The 21,055-nt window shown below is 43.0% G+C and overlaps 1 protein-coding gene across 1 annotated transcript in view; it reads right to left on the reverse strand.

The window, feature by feature from the left end:
- Positions 1-21,055, reverse strand: part of TMTC1 (transmembrane O-mannosyltransferase targeting cadherins 1) — a 138,931-nt gene that overhangs the window by 19,628 nt on the left and 98,248 nt on the right. The window contains exons 11-12 of the mRNA XM_015865935.2: positions 20,469-20,582; positions 5,539-5,682 (exon numbers count right to left, since the gene is read on the reverse strand). Of these exons, the coding sequence (XP_015721421.2) occupies positions 5,539-5,682; positions 20,469-20,582 (258 nt within the window). The remainder of the gene's footprint in view (positions 1-5,538; positions 5,683-20,468; positions 20,583-21,055) is intronic.

Raw genomic sequence — 21,055 nt, forward strand, 5'->3', positions numbered from 1 at the left:
CAAACTGGGGATCGGCAGCAGGAAAAGCTAGGTGATATATACCTTCAGCATGACAGAGAGAGGAACAAATTCAACTGACACAAGGAGCCTATGATCGCTTAATCCTATTTTTCCCCAAATTACCTTGGTTTATAATGCCCTCTCCTAATTCCCTCTTCCACTCGAGTCTCCAGCCCTCCACAACCACCATGGCAGAGCTGAATGCAAAGAGTAGCTTCTTCCCCCAGAAGCATCACTTACATATTTTTGCAAGTGCTCAGCAGACTGAGAAGCTTAAACTACCCCATAGAAGCTTGAGGATTCACAGGGCTGCTTGTAGGCTATTATTAGCACTAGAGCAAACTTCATTCACAACAGAAAAGTAACCTAGGAATTAGTGCTCCAGAGGACTTTTTAATTTTCAAGATCTGTTTTACAATGTGAAGTTACTTTGACTGCTTTAAAGCCAGAAACATGGAACTCAGTAAGGGCTCCGCAACAGTTCTAAACATCTCATCTCAACTTTACACCAGAATCCAAGGGAAGCCTGCAGTGTATAACTGTCCGGAAGGAAACTCCTAAGCTTGTTCAACTCCCTGGGTTTAAACCAACTCAGATAACTGAGATGCACTCATTTGGCTTTCAATGCTATGTGAATGGATGACAACAAGCCAGGGCAGGGGGCAATACAGTGCAAGGAAGGGCGCCTTTTCAGAAGGACCCCGTCTGACAGGAAACTTGAGAAAGTGAACAATTATGTCCTGCACTTAGGGCTGGATAACTCCATGCACCATGCTGTCCTTGGAGATGTTCAAGATTCACCTGAACAAAGCCCTGAGCAACACAATCCAATCAGACCCACTTTGAGCTGTGGGACTGACTGATCTCCAAGAGGTTAGTTTCAACCCGAGTTACTCTTTGAATCTATTGTCAACTTGATGCTGCCAGCATTTGTTGTGGGTTGTTTTGGTTTTGTCTTTCTTTTTTTTCTTTAGTGAGCTAAAATATGTATGTGATGCTGAGGTACAACTTCAGCACTTCAAGTTGAAGTGAGTATTCTAACCAGGGATCATCTGGAAAGCCAGATGTAGCATCACTGAACGTTATTGTTCAGTTTGCTTCTTTGAAAAGAAGTAAGGAATATTTCACTTTCTGAAAGATCTTGATCCTCAGTACACATAACAACTACCTGATGTTTTCCAGTATTTTCAGACACTTACATAAGCCCATGTTAACACATTCAAATACATACATACCCAAAAGCCTGTATTAGGGAGCCAAGCAATCCTCCTCCCTCTGACTAGGTGAATTCACTAAATTTGGATCAACAACAAGCAACAAATGCACAAAATACCTTTTTTTAGTCGACATGTAGACGAGAATCATCCCTTTGAATAAACTCAAGATCTCAGGGGACACTGTTTCAAGGCGCTTCACTTTCTCCTTGAAAAATCAGCCATAAGACTCTCAAAGCACCAAAGAGTTATGAGGTATTTCTTCATAAGAAATGCTGCATTGAATATTAGAGCGCTTTATGTGTGGAGAGAGAGAGTACAGCAAAGAGTAAGTCCTCTCCCATTCTGCAAAAGAAAGCTGAGATCCTAAATATTTACTTCAAATGTTCATAATATTTTATTTCTCATCTCTTTACAGAATATTCCACGGGCTATAAATTTATGTGAGGTATTCTGAATGCTACATATTTATCTCAGTTTTTCAAGCTGTATCTCAACAAAGCTGAATCTATATAGAGGAGCTAAATATTTATGTAGCAGGAAACTTTGAAACAAAACAAAAGAAAGCAATATTGAGCTGCTTTGGAACACGTAAGCAGAAAAAGAGATTCCTCACTTTTAGGCAGGCCACCTTCTGGGGCTGTTTTAACTAAGAAATATCTGTCTGTGTTGTTTAATTATCCACTGCCCGATATTTATAGTAGACAAGAAAAGGATGACATACAAATTTGTTTTAGAATATGTAAACAAAACCAGTGGTCTATTCAGCCTTTGTCCTGTGATGATTCCTGAGAACATTCATCTTCTGGCACACAGTTTTCTTCATCGCATACAAACAGAAAATGGAATCTCTTTCTCATCAAGGGTATCCAGAGAAAACAAAATAATAATAATGAAAAATTTCCATCCTTTTGTCCTGCAAAGAATTTTTTTACTAGTGCTTAAATCACAAGCAACAGATGCTTGTACAGACAGTATCCAGGCAGTAATGAGCAGCAGATTCCTGGATGGGAACATCAATCCCATCTTTCCAAAACCCTGCAGCTCCCCTTTCCCAGCTCTGCAGAGGTGAAATCTAGTATCTGCAGTCAGATTTCAGTGGGTGTAAGGAACGCAGCAGAATTTGACTGGGAATTCCATGTCAGACTGTTCAGTTACATGTCCCATTATACAAAATGCAGTTACTAGACATGATTTGGATGCTGCAAGTGTGGCTCTTTCTGATTTGTATCTGCTACAGTCACCAAAGCCTCTGTTAAGAGGACAGAAAATCCATTCTACATCCTGACCTTCTACCCGCTTACTGCCATCAGTTTAAATATCAAAACACCCTTTCTATTGTCTCATGTCACAGCCAGAAAGCAATATCTGCCTGTAATATTCTGTAAATTTCAATTCATTAGCTAGATTATAATAGCATTTAGTGTCTGCAGAATTCTGCTTGCCCTATACATGCAGCCCAGCACTGGTTTCTGCTCAGTAGGTCACAGTCTCTCAGTGCATTCTCCAGATTAGGTTGAATAAAAGGATAATTTGGTAGAATATCACAGAATCACAAAATCCCTGAGATTGGAAAAGACCACTAAGATCATCTGGTCCAACCTATCCCCACTGACCACATCCCCAAGTGCCACAGCCACACGGATCTTGAACACCTCCAGGACGGCAACTCCATCACCTCCCTGGGCAGGCTGATGCAATACATTATCAGTCTTCCTGAGAAGAAATGTTTCCTAATATCCAACCTGAGCCTCCCCTGGCACAATTAAAGGCCATTCCCTCTCATCATATCACCTGCTGCCTGCACAGCATCTGCTTTACATGTTGTGTGGAAAAATACAAAACACGGTCTGAGCAGGCAATGATAAAGGGCTTGCATTACATTGGGAACACAAGTAAACTATCTCTAGCTTCTGCATGTAGCTAGAAGAAACATGTTTGTGATAAACTGCTCTGCAGCTGTCACTAAGTCTCCTTGCTTTCTGTGAATGACTTCACTTATGCTGATATGTGATGCCTTATTATTATATGGCCACAGTATTAAGGGGTGGCATGGGCATCTTGTCAGCCAGCCACCACTGGTATCCACTGGGGGTAATCCCAGGGTGGGTGCTGTACCAGCAAGCTGCCACCGGTACTGAGAACTTGGAGGAGACCGACTGGCCACTCCCAGTAACATGAGTACCTTTATTCAACTGATGAATGATAACTTGCCTCTGTGTACTTTCTTCAGCATTAGTAAACCTTATGCAGAAGCACTGGTGCTCCTGCATTACATGTATATGTGCTAACCCCTCACCAGGAATTCCACCTAAATGGGAAGATACAGCCATTTTCTATTAATACACTTAGTGCATCCAGACGCAATAGGTTGCTTTGGAAGCCCAAAAAAGTTTAGAAAATAGAAGTAAACGGTGTGGGAAAAGGGGAGAGGGAACCTGAGAGCTTTGTTTTAAAGAGGTCAGCAGAAGTATCATACACCTTGAATGTATCTCAGCATGTTGCACCAGAAGGATGCAGAGTGCACACAACCTGATATATCACAGTGTCTTAAATATCACATCAGGAAAAATGTGACATATTGCTCACAAAACAAACAGCAGTTCCAAGACAGTTTCCCACAGGCCTCCTTTATGTTTTGCCAGCGCAACAAATCCAGTTTCTGCCCATCTGCTGGGTCATAAGAGCCCATCAGCTTGCCAGATTTAAGTGTTATTGACAAAGAATATCCCAATGCTGCTTCTGCATTTCGTCTTTTTGTATTAATATTTCATATTTAAGGGGAAAAAAATAATCACAGAGAACAGTAACTAAAGCAAATTGGATGGATTAAGAAGACATATACTTTTAAAAAGCATTGCCATCTCAGGTTAATTTCAACCAACCAAATCTCACAAATAATATAGACTTTTCATTTACCTTACAATAAGACTGTCTTTACCTTTCTTGTGAGTGTTTCCAGTAAAGCGCTAACCTGCCTTCTACATAACTACTTATCGGCCATATTCTAACCCCAAACCATCAGATTTACTTGTAGTATTACTCTGACAACTTCTCCATTACCAGATGAACCGGGCAGAGCTTCAGCAGTCTACTTAATAACATTTACATAAACTTCACACTCATAGGGGACGTGGAAGGGGAAGGGGAAAGGGAAGGAGAAAGGGAAGGGAAAGGGAAAGGGAAAAGGAAAGGGAAAGGGAAGGGGAAGGGAAAAGGGAAAGGGAAAGGGGAAGGGGAAGGGGAAGGGGAAGGGGAAGGGGAAGGGAAAGGGAAAGGGAAAGGGAAAGGGAAAGGGAAAGGGAAAGGGAAAGGGAAAGGGAAAGGGAAAGGGAAAGGGAAAGGGAAAGGGAAAGGGAAAGGGAAAGGGAAAGGGAAAGGGAAAGGGAAAGGGAAGGGGAAGGGGAAGAGGAAGGGGAAGGGGAAGGGGAAGGGGAAGGGGAAAGGGAAGGGGAAGGGGAAAGGAAGGGGAAAAGGAAAGGGAAGGGGAAGGGGAAGGGGAAGGGGAAAGGGGAGGGAAGAACCCACAACACTATCATGTCAAAAAAAGCCAGTAGTGCAGTAATTGAGATTATTTTTGTTTAATTGCACCTCTAGTAGATTTTAACATAGTGGCAAAGCTTTTCTTGTAAATCTAAGTTGAGTCTTTAGAAATGGTTAGTCAAATTAATTTGCAAGATTATGATTGCTATTCTCCTTGCTAAAGGCTAATGCTCTAAATGACAACATATCAAATTAGGAGCTGATCAACTCATTTTCTTGCTCATTAGAGGAACCACATAGGGATATGAGCCAGCTTTCCCCTCAAACCCAGACCTACACCACCCCTGGAACTGGATGAACCTTCTCTTCTGCCTGTCCAAGCACCTCAGAAGTTAGGTGCCTGTATTGAAACTACACAGCAGATCTTCCAGTTACAGCCAACTAACAAGGAGAAGGGGAACCTGCTCTGAGGGATCTGCTGGATGTATGTTATTCATCAGATCTGCATCAAGTTCCTGCCTTTGAACAACATGGCTTGCTTTACTGGAAAGGTTTACACGTCTCCACTGAGATGGAAATCTCACGTTTCAGGTTACTGGTTTAGACTCACACTCCTCATTTTTTGTTGCCTAATTTGGAACAAGTGAATGCCCTCCAGCTGAAGCATCCCTGCAAACAGCACCTGAAGTGACCAGGCAGACAGCATAAGGACATCCAAACTAAGACTTGTCCCCATGCCAGCAGTAAGAACTAATGCCATTCCTTCACCAGTCAGCAGAGAACCCACTGTGGTGACATGCACAGAGAAAATCTGGATTTCCCAGGTCTGTGTACAACTTACTTGAGCAGGTTGCCGAGATTAAAGAGAGCTCGATTGTGCTGAGGGTTTAACTGAAGGGCCCGTCTGTAGTAGTCCTTTGCCTCCACCACATCTTTGGTCAACGTGCCCAGGTTGTTGAGAGCACTTGCATGACGAGGGTACAGTCTGGGGAAAAGAAAATATCAAGTTACAGAAGCTCATTAAGTGACACACAATGCTCAAGTCACTTGTCCAGCCACCACCGCTGTTCAGCACTCAGCAGTGGGAAGAAAAGCTAGAAAATAACATCTTCCTTCCATTTGCTGCAGGTCCTGATGGCATCCCGAGGAACCTTTTCAACTCCCAAAGAGATTGTAAATCAGATCTTCTCCTACAGCTCCCTTATGCTTCTAGGGCAGAAGGGAACACTGAACAGCTTTGAAAGGCTGCTTTACCCTCCAAGCAAAAGGAAGAGTGATCAGAGCAGCCTGGATGTTTTTATTCAAAATGCTTCTCAAACAAGCAAGAACCGCTTAGTCACAAATATGTTTCCAACAGAAATGTGTTTTGACATATACAGGAACCAACACAACACTGCTAAGCTGATCTGTGGCTTTTATTTTTTTTAATATCTGTTTCCCACAATACAAGTGACATTAATAAAGGGCAAAGTGAAGCTTGAAATCAGCTGCTGAACTGTATTTTCAGGACAAAGCAAAATGATCAAAAAATCTGGAAACAGACTACATTATCATATGAATTCCCTGAGCTTCCAGCTGTATTTATTTTTAACACTCGGTTCTTCTTTTAAATGTTCAAAACAAACTTAAATCTGTTCCAGGTAAAGCATTTCACATTGGGCCCAATGTATCTCTGTTAAAATTCCCTATGAATTAAAAAGCACATTGCAGTTCACTTAGCGGCTTCAACTCTCAGGTAACATCGGTGCTCCTGCAATCATACTGCAGTTTGTAGGTTTTTCACTGGAAAACTCTAGAGGTAAAAGTGATCCGGGGCCCTTTGTATCACAGATGGGTGAAAACTGAAGTCTGTGATGATAATGAAGAAATAAGAGAGAGATGCCCACAGAGGTCCCACACAAGCTGGGAGAACAGCTGGAAAGGAAGGTGCCCATAGACCCTGTCTTGATGCTCATTTTATTCACAACAGGGAGGAAGCAGATTAAGATGGCCAAGGCTTCAGTTTGAGGGGACCTTGCCTCAAATCCTGCTGCCAGTGCACATTTTCTGTTTCAAGCCAGGACAAGTCATTTGGCATTTCTTTGCCTTAGGTCCCTGCTTGTAAAGTGTGGATAATAGCTTTGTAAACACATATGGATAATGACATTATAAATAGTTAGCTGTGACAGCCCAGGGTATGGCACAAGGAAGGGCATTTAAAGGAAGCAGAGATTAAGATTATAATGTGGTCTAACTCTAAATTTTGGGAATGTTTTTAATTTAAGACTTTCCATGCTTGGTTTTTTGTTGTGTTTTTTTTTTCCTCTTGCCTGGAGTTCTTCATTTTGTCAGTTCAGCCCTGGGATTTTCTGTACTTAAGTACCATGAATAATTTAGCACTTTATACACTGCTGCAACATTTGTATCAGTCATATTTTCATTCCACAGCACATAAGTGATTCTGGCAGGGTCTTATTTGGGGGTGAAGCCAGGAACATACAAGGAAACTCTGAGAAAAGAGGACGTGCACCAGGAACAAATTCAGGATGTTTCCTACAACTAAACACGAAAAAAGCCCCAAAACTCTTTTTCCACCCAACAATGAGCCTGGCAGATGAATATCACACTGCCACATCATTGAGGACAGGGCATCCAAGGATGCAGCTCTGTACGTTTTATATAAACTCAGAGTATTATACAGACAAAGGCTAAGTGTAATAAACACCACTCATATCTAATGACTACAGGCTCTGTCAACATTCCTCCTGCACAGATAAGCACCTTGTCTGTCAGAGGTAATCGCTTCTGATGCAAACCTTCAGGTACAGTTTCCAAGTACAAGCCACCATCTGCACTATCTGCACAACATTCATCCACACTACCTGCATTCATGGCTTAAATGATTTTGGAAGAGGTCCTTAATTGATCTCATTACAGAGAAACAAAGAGAAGGAAATCTAAGGCCATCCTCCAGTTGTCAGGAAAATAGCATCACTTTCCATCACTGAAGCTACCCAGCCAGTTATGATGCACTTCTGGATGTGAGAGGCTGCCTGCACTTGCAGAAGAGTCAGTGAAAGACAAAGTGATCAGTGGGTAGGAGCTGAAGCTTACCCTATCCCTAAACTCCACTGGCCCACAAGGTAAAGCCTCCCTGGATGAAGAAGTCTGGGGAAAAAATTCCACAGTTATGGTCATGGAGCAATGGACATATTTGCCTTCTTTTCACCATGTGGGATGCAGTTCTGTGTGATACCTCAGACCACCATCTTAAGTAAAGAATGTACTATCTGCCTCTTGGCATATAACAAAAGGCTCAGTCTTGCTTCCTGTTTTTCCAAGTGATTTTAACATTGCTTTCAACTAAAAAGGTTTGGGAGTTATATTTGAGTCTTGTTTTCCATTTGGCTACAATAAAAGCCAAGCGCCCCTTTTGTCAGTACTCATCTAAAAAGAGCTCTTATATCTGACATGAAGTCACTTGACACATAAGTGGGTAGAAGTATTTCAGACAATTCTTGGGAAATCCAGAAACAGATGAACATTTTATAAAAACTGATGGTTTTATCCTCAAACTTTCAGAAATTAATTCTGTTCCTGGCCTCTACTGCTCCACATGACATTTTAGGCCCTGGAGATTTGCTTGCAACAACTTGCAGAGGAATGAAAATTCAAGATTAAAAAACAGCACTGATTTCACCTCTAAACTGTACAGTTCTGACCATCAGTTCCATAAATACACTTCTGAGCTCAGTGCTAAAACCTCTCGACAGCAAATCATAGGATGCAGACACAACTCCATGTATCCTGGGCTCTATTTCTTATGTTTTACATTTATTCATTACATCTCATTGCCCTTTCCAAGAAATATAAGTGAAAAAACAGAACCTTAACCAGCACAAATTGTCAGCTTAAGCCAGCTTAGCATTTGGCCTGGAGAACTTATGACAGCTGCAATTTTACATATCCAAGCAAATGTTGGGAGAAAAGAGTCTGAGCATGGGGAGATAAGGCAGTGGTGCTGGGTTTTTCTACTAAGGTTCAGTTCTTTAAGTTTTTATTGGAATATTACTTTAGTATGGTGATAGAGCAAGATGACACTCAACTGAGCTCAACAGAGAGCATAACCAAGCCCCAAAGTAGCAACATCTAGAGTGAAGCAATCAGAGCCACTGCAAGGCCCATTTTGTAACAGTTCCCGGGAGTGGTCCAGCACTAAGCCCAGCCCAGGGTCTGATCCCAAAAGTCAGCTTGGGCTCAGCTACCATCTCTCAGATACATGCAGGCCAATTCATATCAGTTGTCCTCAGGGCTGCAGAATGGGGCCCAGACCCTTTTCTATGTATTAATATGGATGTTGACTAAAGGACTACTGGTCTACACTCATCATGCGCATCCACTGTTTCTAATAGCTACTTCCTAGGGATAAAACAGAGCAGAACAAAGTCTTGTGGCTGGATTTACAGAACGTCATCAGACTTGGCCACAGATGACTAATTAAAGCAACATTTGCAAAAGAACTCTCAAAAGGTTTCCGCGAAAATTGCAGATACACCATTTGCAAATTGTTTTGCATTTTGCTGCATGTTATCTATAATCTTTGTGAAAGATTGATTTCTGACAGCTACCTTGTTTATCTCAACTGAAAATTCTCCGATGCAAAAGTTGTCTCTTCCACATGAGTGTTTATCTCTTGGAAGAATAAGAAGCACCTTGCAATGGGGTCTCAAGGTAATGTAGTGTCTCTTCATGCCACAATAATGGCAGTACCCAGAACCCAGACCTTGTTTTACAAATAGCTGGGACACGACCAAAAGATCAGCTGTTATAACGTATATGGTGTTTTATAACTTCTCTTAAGAAAACAAAGCATTCTGTCTGGACACACACAGCGTTGTGTTTTCATTGCCACCACCATTGATAATAGTAACAGTCTGTAGGCAATATTCTTTCTATGCATCTGATTAGGTAGAAATTCCACTAGGCTTCACCTAATCAAATGCAACTGCTGCATTATTTATGAAAGAAAGCTGAATTTCATTAAATCTATTCTGCAAGAAGCAGCTCGTGTAAAAAATTCAATTTCTTCTTTCTTTTAGAAATCAGAGGGGTTTTTTTAAGAAAACTTGCCTTCATAGGTAATTAGAAGTCTTGAAACAGAAGTTACTTTAAAAAAAAGAAGAAGAAATCAACCCCATATATTTTAAAGCATATTTTAAATCAGCCTGGGATTTCAATTCTGAAGAGAAGACAAGTAGGATGTTTCCTTGTAGCAGAATGAATAATTCAAATGATTCCTCCAGTGCTGCATCTGCAATTGTCAGAATAAATTTAAGCAGCTTCTCCTTTAACTACTACAGGTATACAGTGCACAAGAACTCCTGTTAATAATTATCCCCACTTCTTTTAGGCTAGCAAAATTCCCTCTAATACTATTGAACAAAAGCATTATTGACTTGCACAGTCAAGAGACTTCTAGTTTCATAAGACGATACCAGGCATAAAACACACACAATCATCAATATGCTGATGACCATGTATTTTGCTTTTTAATTAATGCTGTTGTTATGTGAAACATTTGTTCAAAAAAATGAATAGAACGGTTTTGTTTGGCAACATATTTATACTACAAGAGATCCCCCCCAAAAAGAGAAAGGGAGCGAGTTTGTTGTCATGGATACAACCTATAATCCACTAAGAATTTTAATTCTTTTAGTTCAGACGTAGAGAGACCACTTAAACCCTTGGCAAGCTCTGCTCACAGACCTGCCTTAAACAGCCCTTGGTCTGGTGCCAGAGGTATTAAGGGGGCAAAAAGCATTAGCCTGACAATTCCCCACTCACTCTCGGAGTGTTACAGGGTTTTTGCACAGCCAAAACTATAAAGGGGTAGAAAGCAAAGGGGATGGAGTCACACTAAGGCACAGTTCCTCAGGGAAATGCTCACGAACAGCACAGAATGAGTCTTATTGCCAGCTTTGGGGGTCTAGCAGAACAACAGGGGCTGCTGAAAGCCATCCTGAGCTACCTCTTAGAGCTGGGACACCCATGGGATGTCACCATTTCCTGGTGGTGTTCAAGAACCATGTCGGTGTGGCACTGAGGGACGTAGTTTAGTGGTCACAATGGGGATAGTTGGGGTTGGCCTTGATGATCATAGTGATCTCTTCCAACTTTAATGATTCTATGATTATTTAGTTAAAAGATGTGGTAAAGCAGGCATGCTACATCTCTCCAGCTCATTTTTTTCTCTCACAGAAAAGAATATGTGTGGATGGTGACTCCACCACCCCTCCGGGCAGCCTGTTCCAGTGCATCACCACTCTTTTTGAGACCATTTTTTTTCCCAGTATCCAACCTGAACTTCCCTTGGTGCATTTTAAGTCCATGAACTCTCATTCTATCACTAGTTATCTGGGAGAAAAGGCCAACCCTTGTGTGTTCATGTCAAGCACACAGAGTATGCTCTACCTTTGGAGCAGCTGTGGTTCAATATCAGTGCTGTGCCACTGCAGGCAAACTGCTGATGTTACCTCATCTTGGCCAGAGGAGGCTATAGGGCCCTGTGACAGGCTGCCAAATGTTTCTCACCCATTCTTCAAGGTGCTGGATCCTCCCTGGCCTGCCACTAGTCATCCTTCCAGTGCCTGTGTGACCCTGTCACAGTGCTCTACAAACACAGACTGGCTGTAGCCAAACTAAGGGAGCAATCAGGCTTTAATTACCCCACCCCTATTGCTGGCAGCATGGCATCTTGTTTTTAAAACACGTTTTGACCCATTTTAACATTTACAGTAATATTTTATTGGCATCATTTTGCCAACAGCAGGTTACGTCAATAATATTAAATCTGTCCCAAATTTTGATACTACTCACTTTATATTTACTCCTATACAGCCAATTTTCCAATTTGAATATTACATCACACTCATTTTCATGTGTTTATTTAGGTTCTCTATAAAGCTCTGTGTAAGGTTGATTTAAAAGCTGATGCAATACGGAGAGCAGCCATCCTACAGGGAATAACCCAACACTGGCAACAAGTCATGCCATGGCCTCATGACATCATGGCATCTTGATCTGAAAGCTGCTCTATGTGATGTAGGTCACAGAACCAGACCTTATGTCATCCTCCAAAAGACCTTCAATTTGCAGCATTTGAATTCCTTTTACAGACGAAGAGACAATCCTGCAATATTAAGCAGCGGCTTGTTTCTCTTGAAGAGTTTTAATAGTTGCATCAATATTTCCTCCAAGTTAACACCCTTCAGCTTGGCAGAAGATTTGTGGCAGGCTAGGATTTTTTTTTTTTTAACCTGGAAATCCTGTTGAAAGTCAGGCAAGTGAGAGATCTAAAGCTTTTAGGTTCCTTTGAAAGCCTCAGGCATAATCTCCTTCAGTGAAAGCATGACAAAGCAGTCACTGTACTTGCACAGCCCTGATTGCTGCTATTACACCTCACCCATTTCTGTATTACTCAGTGATAAGGTGGGTTGGATCAGCACATCACACAGTGCTAGGAATGAGGCAGGGAGCAATCCTAACCTCATGGGGTTAACCTCATGCAGCTCTCACAGCATCTCTGAACCTCACCAGTGCTCTTCACCCCACGGGTGGTTCTGTAGGTCCCACCAGGATCCTCACTGGCATTACATGGACTGGCTCAGGCCCTGATGGAAACATCAAAATCCTAACTTGATCCTTATGTGTCCCTTCCAACTCAGGATATTCTATGATTCTGTGACAACTGGTTTCAGAAGTGATGCTGCATGCAGTTAGCAACTGGGATATGTGGAGTGCCTACAGCTATTTCAAACACCCATCAGTTTGTCTCACTCCCCTCTGCTGAAGGGCAAGGGTCCCCCAACAGGTGCTTTCAATGCCCCAGCCCACCTAACAAGCTGTACTGAGCATCTATAAACGTACCTGGAGAGATGGTACTCATCTCTACCATGGTTTCCCACATGGCCTGGGACAAATCTGCCTCACAGGACCTCATGCTCTGTCACTAAAGCAACAGCAACAAAATGCCCTTTTCCTGTATCACTGCCTCCCAGCTCTCTGCAGTGAAGACAATCCCCAGCTCTGTTCAGAAATGGGTAAAGCAGGGCCTAGATCTCAGCTGGGACCTCCAGATGCCAACTCAGTATAAACAACAAGCACTAAATGGCAGCCAGGGCTCAGGGAAGAGTGAACTGGCCAGCCTGCCCGCCCTGCTTTCCTTGCCTACAGAACGCTCCAGCATCAGGGTAAGCTCGACAGGACACAGGCATCAAAACAAGAAGAACTGAATGGATATAATCTGTAAACTGACAAAAGCCACATGTATTCTTTGACCCCAGCACCTATTTTTAAAACGTCACATTCAGAAGGATGACATTTTAAAACTGAGCCTGTAGCACTTAAAATAGTATTTCATTAAAGTTTCAAACTTGGGTGGGGATGGAAGCTAAAGACTTAGAGCTGAGGAGGAAAGAAAGGATTTTATGTCAATGTCACAGCTAAACATAAATAAGTAAATAAAAGCCCCCCTGCTAAACTCACGTCTTTCCTGTGATGTTGAGCCAATGAGAGGTTACCAAACAAGGCTGCCTGCTTCTGCTTTCATATAAAGAATTTATGTAGGATCCACGGGAGTCCTTCAAATCCCAGAAACCACTGAAGGCCAACAAAAGACTAATAATTCAAGATATAGCTGCCCTATAGAGAGAGGAAGCAATGCAGGCTTCTTCAGAGACCCCGCAGAAACCAAATCAACATCACAGCAAACAGGAGATGGCAAGTTCAGATGGATTCTTCAACTAAGCTTTGACATGAGGGCACTGAAACAGATCTCATCTTAATAAGACAAAAGCTTTGCAGCTTCATTAGGAAAGTGTTTTCCATTCCCCAGATTTTTAGCCTCAATACGCAAATGCATTCACTTTCCTGGAAACAGCCCGAGCCATGTATGTGGGACATTCCATAGCCATCATCACAGATGATGGGGGCTCTTTTCTGAGGAGATGCTTTTGGGAAAATAGCAAGTCCTTGTATTACAGTGTAGTAGGGCCTGCACCCTGTGACAAAAGCTATAGCCTAGGAAGTGACTCAGAATGCAGATGCCTGTGACCAGCTCCTGTTCGAACAGGAAAATCCAGCTTCCATTGCTGTCAGTGCAGTGATACACGTAATGCCTGAGCATGAGGCCTCATGGTTACACTTACACCACTCTGGTTTTGAGCAAATACAGCCCTGCACCCTGATTAGCATTTCATCAACAAAAGCCATAACACTGGAGCAAACGTGGGCTACACCCCAAAATAGGCACATAGTAGTGTTTAACAGGTTAAGAAATAAATTGCAGTGGCTGAAGTAATTTGGCCATCATCCCATGTACTGTGTTATAAAGGCCATTAAGCTCTGATTCAAATTACATGGCAGCCTTTTAATTGTCAGTTACTATAAATCACTCAACAGGTTTCTCTCGCTTCAGGACAGCCACCACATACATATACAAGAGCACCAATACCCCAAAAGCACACCTTGACGAGGCATGATTTAGAAGAACACCACACAAAGATGCTCCCGACTGTTTGGACGTGACCTATCTCAGGCCTGTAAAATCCACTAAAGGAAAGCATTGTGTTAACTCTCTGAAGATGTTCCATCAATGCCTAACCAGAGGGCTTGCTCCAAGGGCCTGACCTAAAGAACCCAAGTGTCAGAAGAGCACCCGATGCTTTGGAAGCAAACACAGCTCTGGCAGTCACAGCAAAGCAGCACTGCACATTTTTGACTCCCTGTAAAAACAGGCTAACAAATGGTGCTGGTATTTTAATTCTTTCCAGAAATAAATCACAGATGGTATCCAAGGCCACCTGTAGTCAACACTGAGAGGCATTTCCAAGGCACACACATGCATCAAGGACCATACGGACACTGATTTCTTACTGCATGGAGAGTGCAATTTAACTGAATTTAAACAACCCCAGATATTGCTGATGTAAGATATATAGGAACCCAATGAGTAGATGTGGGGGAAAGCTTAGCAAGAAACCTGAGTCTCCCTAATAGCATCAGGGCATTATTTCTAAAGTGGAGTGGGAAGAAAGGGCAGCCTGGGTTGCTCCTTTTCTACTCATTCCAGTAGCATTATGCACCAATTTATTCCCTCAGTGAGGGATATGGCTTTGATACTTGCACTGCTTTCACCTCTCCCATCTAGTCAGGATCTCATGATGCTTCCCTGTGCCACAAAACAGCATTCCCAGTTTCCCTGCTGCAAATAATGCCCTTAAATCCACAGCAAGTTCTCAGAAGACAGTCAGCCCATGCTGCAGCACCAAGCATTTTCCTATTGCCTCCTCTGCCTCCCAGCCCAGCACATCCCTTCCCTCAGGGCTGAGCCACAAAGAGGGCCAGATCAGTCTGTCTTTCTCCATAGTCACTGTTTATCCTTCTTTCCAGCACTTTTCCTTTCTTAGCTGCCCAAATCTCAATTCATTTCTGCAACTTTCATCTTTTGACAGAAATAATTCAGTTGCAATGCTACCATTTTGTACCATTTTATGGTCATAGTACCTGACCTCAATCACACACCATTCATTTTCCTGCACTATTAAACTCATTATTCTACTGATATTTTATTAATTAAGGGCAAACCTATGTGCTTTTATGTCTGAAAGTGCAAAGGTAAAATTTCAGGTGTCAGCTTTTTGCTGGACACAATGATGTAATCTGCATACCATCAAATTATTGTTACCATTATTACTTCCTTCAGCCCCACCTGCTGCTGTTCACATTGACAAGAGATCCATGGGATGCAGAACCCTGGTAGCAAATACATCATGCCTACAACGTATACTCTGAGATGCTGGCCATGGAAACACAGATTATAAGATGGAGCTGCTTTGGGAATTAGATTTTGAATGAGCTCAATTGTAGCAGGGAGAGTGATCCCTTCTCCCCTCAATTCCTTGTTAGAAGGGTTATTAAAGACTGGTTTTAAACTTTTTGGTTATGTCAGTTCATAGGCATTTCTGAGGAGTGATGAAGTCTCAAGCGATATCAAGCAAATGGGCCTATGGAAGAAGCAGGACAAAAGCTTGTTAGCTATTAGCAACAACAAAAATATCTTCATTAGCACATCACAGATATTCTTCATAGTAGCATAAGGTTGCACAGCCTCGTATTCTCACTCACAGACGTGAGAGTGGCAAAACAAGTCTTATTTTAGATAACAGTAAGACTATTTTATCTCCAGCTACAGGAGGTCTCTGAAATTCCTAGCAACAGCAGTAAGAATTTTCAGGCTGGCTTTCAAAGTAGCCATGGTCAGCTCCATCTCAGCTCCATCTCATACTTCTGTCCTTTGCTTTTTGCAGGAGCAGAAAACAAACATCTCCTGGGGTCACTACCATATGTCAGGCAAACCACCAAAGCAGTGAAACCCAGCAGTGTGCTTTTACTGTTTCATTGAAGGTGAGCTAAAAGCTTTATAAGCCATTGCTACAACCACAGAATGCCAGCTGTTGGTAAAATCTGCTTTATGGATAACTCATTTTGCAGCTCCAAAGGGCTATGCCCCTATTTGCTTTTCCTCAACCTGAATTACGGGTGGAGCTTTTCCCATGTACACAAAGCTTTTTTGTTTTTCTTTTTATTTTCCTCCTCTCCGATTCAAATTATGCTGCTGTTCTCTACTTCTGCATATAGTTTCAGCTTTCATTTCCTTCACTCTTGGGCAGCATAACTGGATTGCACTAATTACCTAAATCAGGCTCCATCAGGACACTGCATCACTGGCTAGTTGGCAGGGGTAACCCCTTTGAGGAGCCACCTGCAAAGAGTCTCAAACACAGCAGCGTATCAGGAGCTGGCTGATGGTATCAGTTATCGAGTTTGCCTTGGAAACCTGCCCTGTAATTTCAGTGTCACACATTCTTCTGCTTCACCATTTAGCTGAAGAGGTAAACCAATACACGAAGTGGAGGAGTCTGCCTACAGATGCCTTCAAAAGTAGGAATGGGATTGTGTTTCCTAGGATTTAGTCCCAAACATTATTATTTCCCTATGTAAACTATGTGCACTTCAACATCTTTTCACACAGCCATAGCTACACCACCTGCCTACAGCACAGGAGCAATAGGCCACATTCACTAAGCAGTGATGTGGCAGCTGACACTTCTGGCAGAGAAGCAGCAAGTGGAAACGCATTGTTACATTGGTGGAATGGTAATTGCAAGCAGTTAAAAGAGCCAAATGCGGACTGACAAGATCACTTTTGTTTAGCAAACAGTTAAACTCATTCACCAGAGATCAAGCAAACGTACACTGCAGGTTTGGCACAAGCTTTGGGAGCAAGCGGGAATGATTAATGAGCCATCAGCCACGTGCCTCAGAGAGAGCTGCTACAGCAGTTCTACTCCCACTTCTACCTCCCAGAAGCTGCAGGGTACGGTGGCAGCAGTCTGCTTCCCTATTGACTCGTTTTCCCTATTAATTCCCTGTTGACATGCCCACTGCTACTCATCACGCTAGGCAGATGTGATATTTTGATCTCCCATCCTTCTAACAGAGCTGCTGCTGGATAGCTAAACCTCTTGACTAAGCTTGTTTTTTCTGTTATCTGGAGAGTGTGGATTAATCTGAACTCACACACATAGTGAAGGGTAACTGGGGGAATGTCACAGAAGCTGATGTTGTTAGCATTCAAGGCCAGGTTGGATTGGGCCCTGGACAGCCTGATCTAGTGGAAGGTGTCCATGCCCATGGCAAGGGATTGGAATTTGGCAGGGGCTTTAAGGTCCCTTTCAACCAAAACCATTCTGTGATTCTTAATGCTGCCTCAGCTTCCCAATTTCTCATCCATTTTCAGGTTAGGCCAGTGGACAAAAATATTCTGAATCATCAAAATGTGGTCAGGACAGTACAACTATTAATTTCCTTCTTTCTAATTGTAGAATAATTGGTCTACAATCAGGGGCCGTGATTTGCAAAGGTGGAGTCTGTGAGGATGCATAAAATAACTTGGACATGAAAACTGTTCTATTCTGCAGCACCTATCTAGAGTATCCGCCATCATGTTATTTGTCCTATATCCATCTCCTTTTCCATCTCTCCATTGTAGCCACCGCCATAGGCACTCATCTGGCACTGTGAGGCCTACACAGGAGGCCAAACACTTCAGATGGGTATGTCTGAGGGGAAAACGTGGAATGTAGTTCTCCATAGGCAAACATATCACTATTTTTAATCACATCACTCTATTGCGTATCGTACAGCCTCAACAACCCAGCATCAGAGCACAAGACAGAACCACTGAGACACTGGGTACCTGGGAAGCGCTTCCATATGGACTTGCACCCTGAACAGGCCTTGGATGCTCTATAAACAATACCAGCAGCACAAACTGTGCCATCTAATGCAATTGAGGAATCGTTTGAAACCGCGTTTCAAAATAGACTCTCTTGTAACTGAAATACTGCTGAGCAGAAGACAACATTGTAATTATAATAAATGAGTGCTGCTGAGTCAGAGGAGGAAAAAAATGTTTTGCCAGTAAATCCGATTTATGCAGGCAGAGGTGATGTCAGTAGGAGCAGAAAGCAGTGATGTCAGTAGGAACAGAAAGAAGTGAGTGATGTTAAACTCCATACTATCAAGCTCAATGTGGAGTTTGGAAGGTATTTGTTAGTCCTTCTCCTTTCTTTCATGGGCCTTTTCTGGAGATTGCTTGGAGAAGAGCTATGGGAATTATTAGTGACCACAAAAACTTGCATAACAGCAAAAGTGATAGCATCTAGGAGGGATGCTCTGAAAGTAATGCCTCCTATTTGATTATGGTGGCCCATGACATCAGAGGTAGATGCTACTGATATAGCAGTAGAGGCTGAACCTTCCCACCAATATCTCAATACATTTTGCTGCCCTGTGACAGATGGCAGCAGAGGAAGAGTCTGACAAAATGGCATCTGACAAAGAAGTACACATGAAGCAAAAGAAACACAGAAAAAATGTCAGCCATTGACATTCATTGACGCTTGCTGAATGTTTATGAAGTGGATGTGAGCACAGTGAGGCGGTGGATGGTGCATTCCAGCAGCAGTGACAGCAACGTGGAAGACAAGCCACATTCCAGATGGCCATACAGATTTTTACAAACACAGCATGCAGGCTGGCAAAAATGCACAGCTAATGGTGGTGACTGTTGAAAAATAGTGCTTTGTAGCTGAGAATTTGCTCTGTCAGACAGCGCTATTGTGCTTTTTGTAGCTGTTGTAGTTTCCATGGAAATAAATTGGAGGCATTACTTTCAGAGCAACCTACATACATCCATTTATTCTATCAAGCAGCAGATTAGAGGAGAAGCTGATCACTGTATGGAGAACTGTCTTCTGATAATGAGCTCTTCAGTGTGGTATTTAGAGGTGTAAACAAATCCAATGACGGGAAGCTGACGTTAAACAAAATAGACTAAAAATAAAGGAGGACATTTTCAACAGCCAAGGTAATTAACCTTCAGTCCAGCTTACTGATGGCTGTACTGGATTTTCCATTCCTGGAAATGTTAAAAAATAGGATGGAGGTTTTTCTAAATGACTTCCTAAATCCCGAGTATGGAAAAAGAGAAAAGGATGCTACACAAAATCTAAAAATCACCTTCACCCAGTTTCACTCAATCCTTCGTGACAAAATGACATCATGCCCTCCCAGTTCATGGGTGGGTTAAGAGCCCTTGAGAGTCTCTGGCACAACCCTGTCAGCTGGCAAGAAGATAAAATATAGGTGTAATTCCCAGAGTTTCTTCCCGCGCCATATGTCAGGAAAGAATATTTCTTGCACCTCCTGACATGCCCTTTTGTGCTACATTCTTGCCACTAGAGCTACTCCTTACATTGTCTGCCCTTTCCACACGTGCCTTTTTTCTTGGTGGCACTGTCTGCACCCTTTATGCTGGCTCTCCTTTGCCACTCCCATTTTACCTGCACACCTTTCTGCAGGGCTAGTCCCTTCTCTCAGGACTGGAGGGCAGCAAGGGAGCATCCGAAGCCCTGGGCAAGCATCCCCTGTGGGGCAGCAAATGGAGGGACACTGCCTGCAGAGAGTTGCCCCTATTTCATGTGGGGTCAGGAGATGTGTTGCCCAGGACCTACCATGTGCACAGCCTGGGCCAGGTGATCCTGCATATTATAGCCCTGCCCTTGGCCCAGATTTACCCTGTGACTGTAAGCAAGGCAGTTCACCTTCCTGCTTCAGCCTCCCCCTTTGCAGAACTATGGTAATTATATTTACCTGCTACTGCACAGGAGCATTGTCGGCACCAATTAGTTTAGTGTTCATGCAAAGCTTTGCGGACAGTAGCCTCAATAGAAGCAGTAAGTACTATTATTATTGCTCTACTTCAGATGGCTACAGCACTGGCATTTTCCAGGCATGCACCATTAACAATTTACTAAGATAAATGGCCCAGGAACCTGAAAATGCATTTGTGACAACTACCTCCTGCTTACCAGCACACATTCAGCCAAGTAAATGACACCTCATTGCTCAATGTGTAGCTATGGTAACATTTATATCTCATATTGAAGTATACACACAAACACACACGGAACTGGAGGGAAGCCAGGCTCCCTCTTTTAATGACACACACAACACTGAGCCAAGGAACTTTCCTAACCTCTGAAAGCTGAGCTGTCCCCAGGGAGGGAGCTGGGGGGTGAGGAGCAGGCAGCCCTTGCCAGAAAGGGATGCGCTACTGGTGGGCTGCACCACACAGCGCGAGCCTAGCTGGGGTTTCAGGGAACTTACTTGAGAGCAGTCTTGTAGTGGTAGATCGCTTCAATGTTACGGCCTTGGTCTTTCAGAAAATTGGCGTAATTGTAGTGCACCTTGGCGTTGTGGGGTAGAGTCCTCACTCCTGAGCTGCAAAGAGAAACAGAAGCAGGATGGTGTAAACACCAGCATGGACACTTTCCCTGTGGTGAGACCATGGTAATTCAAAATAAAATGTGTTAAATTGAAAGACCCTAAAAAGCCTTATATTCAGTGGGTAAGTATGCAGTACTTTCTGTAATACAGCTGTAACAGGCTCCCTCATCTCCAGCCCTGCTTAAACTTGGGTGTCACGAAGGCACCCTATGAAAACCTTGATTTCAGTCTGTCAGCTGCAGGCACCAGAAAGAAGTACGCTTTCCATAGGCATCAGCCACTAGAGGGGATTCACAGCACACTCTGAGCACCCGGCCAGCACATATATATGCAGCACAGCACTGAAAAGAGTGTGACCAGGAGGGGAGGGCTAACACGCTTGCCCTGAGCTGGCAAGTAGTACGCTCTCCATTATAACATATGACCATGGATGTGTGCGACTGCACATCCAACCCAGCCCTCCCCTT

This window comes from Coturnix japonica, chromosome 1 (assembly GCF_054131305.1).
Source record: "Coturnix japonica strain WE chromosome 1, WE-NBRP24, whole genome shotgun sequence".
Taxonomy (NCBI): domain Eukaryota; kingdom Metazoa; phylum Chordata; class Aves; order Galliformes; family Phasianidae; genus Coturnix; species Coturnix japonica.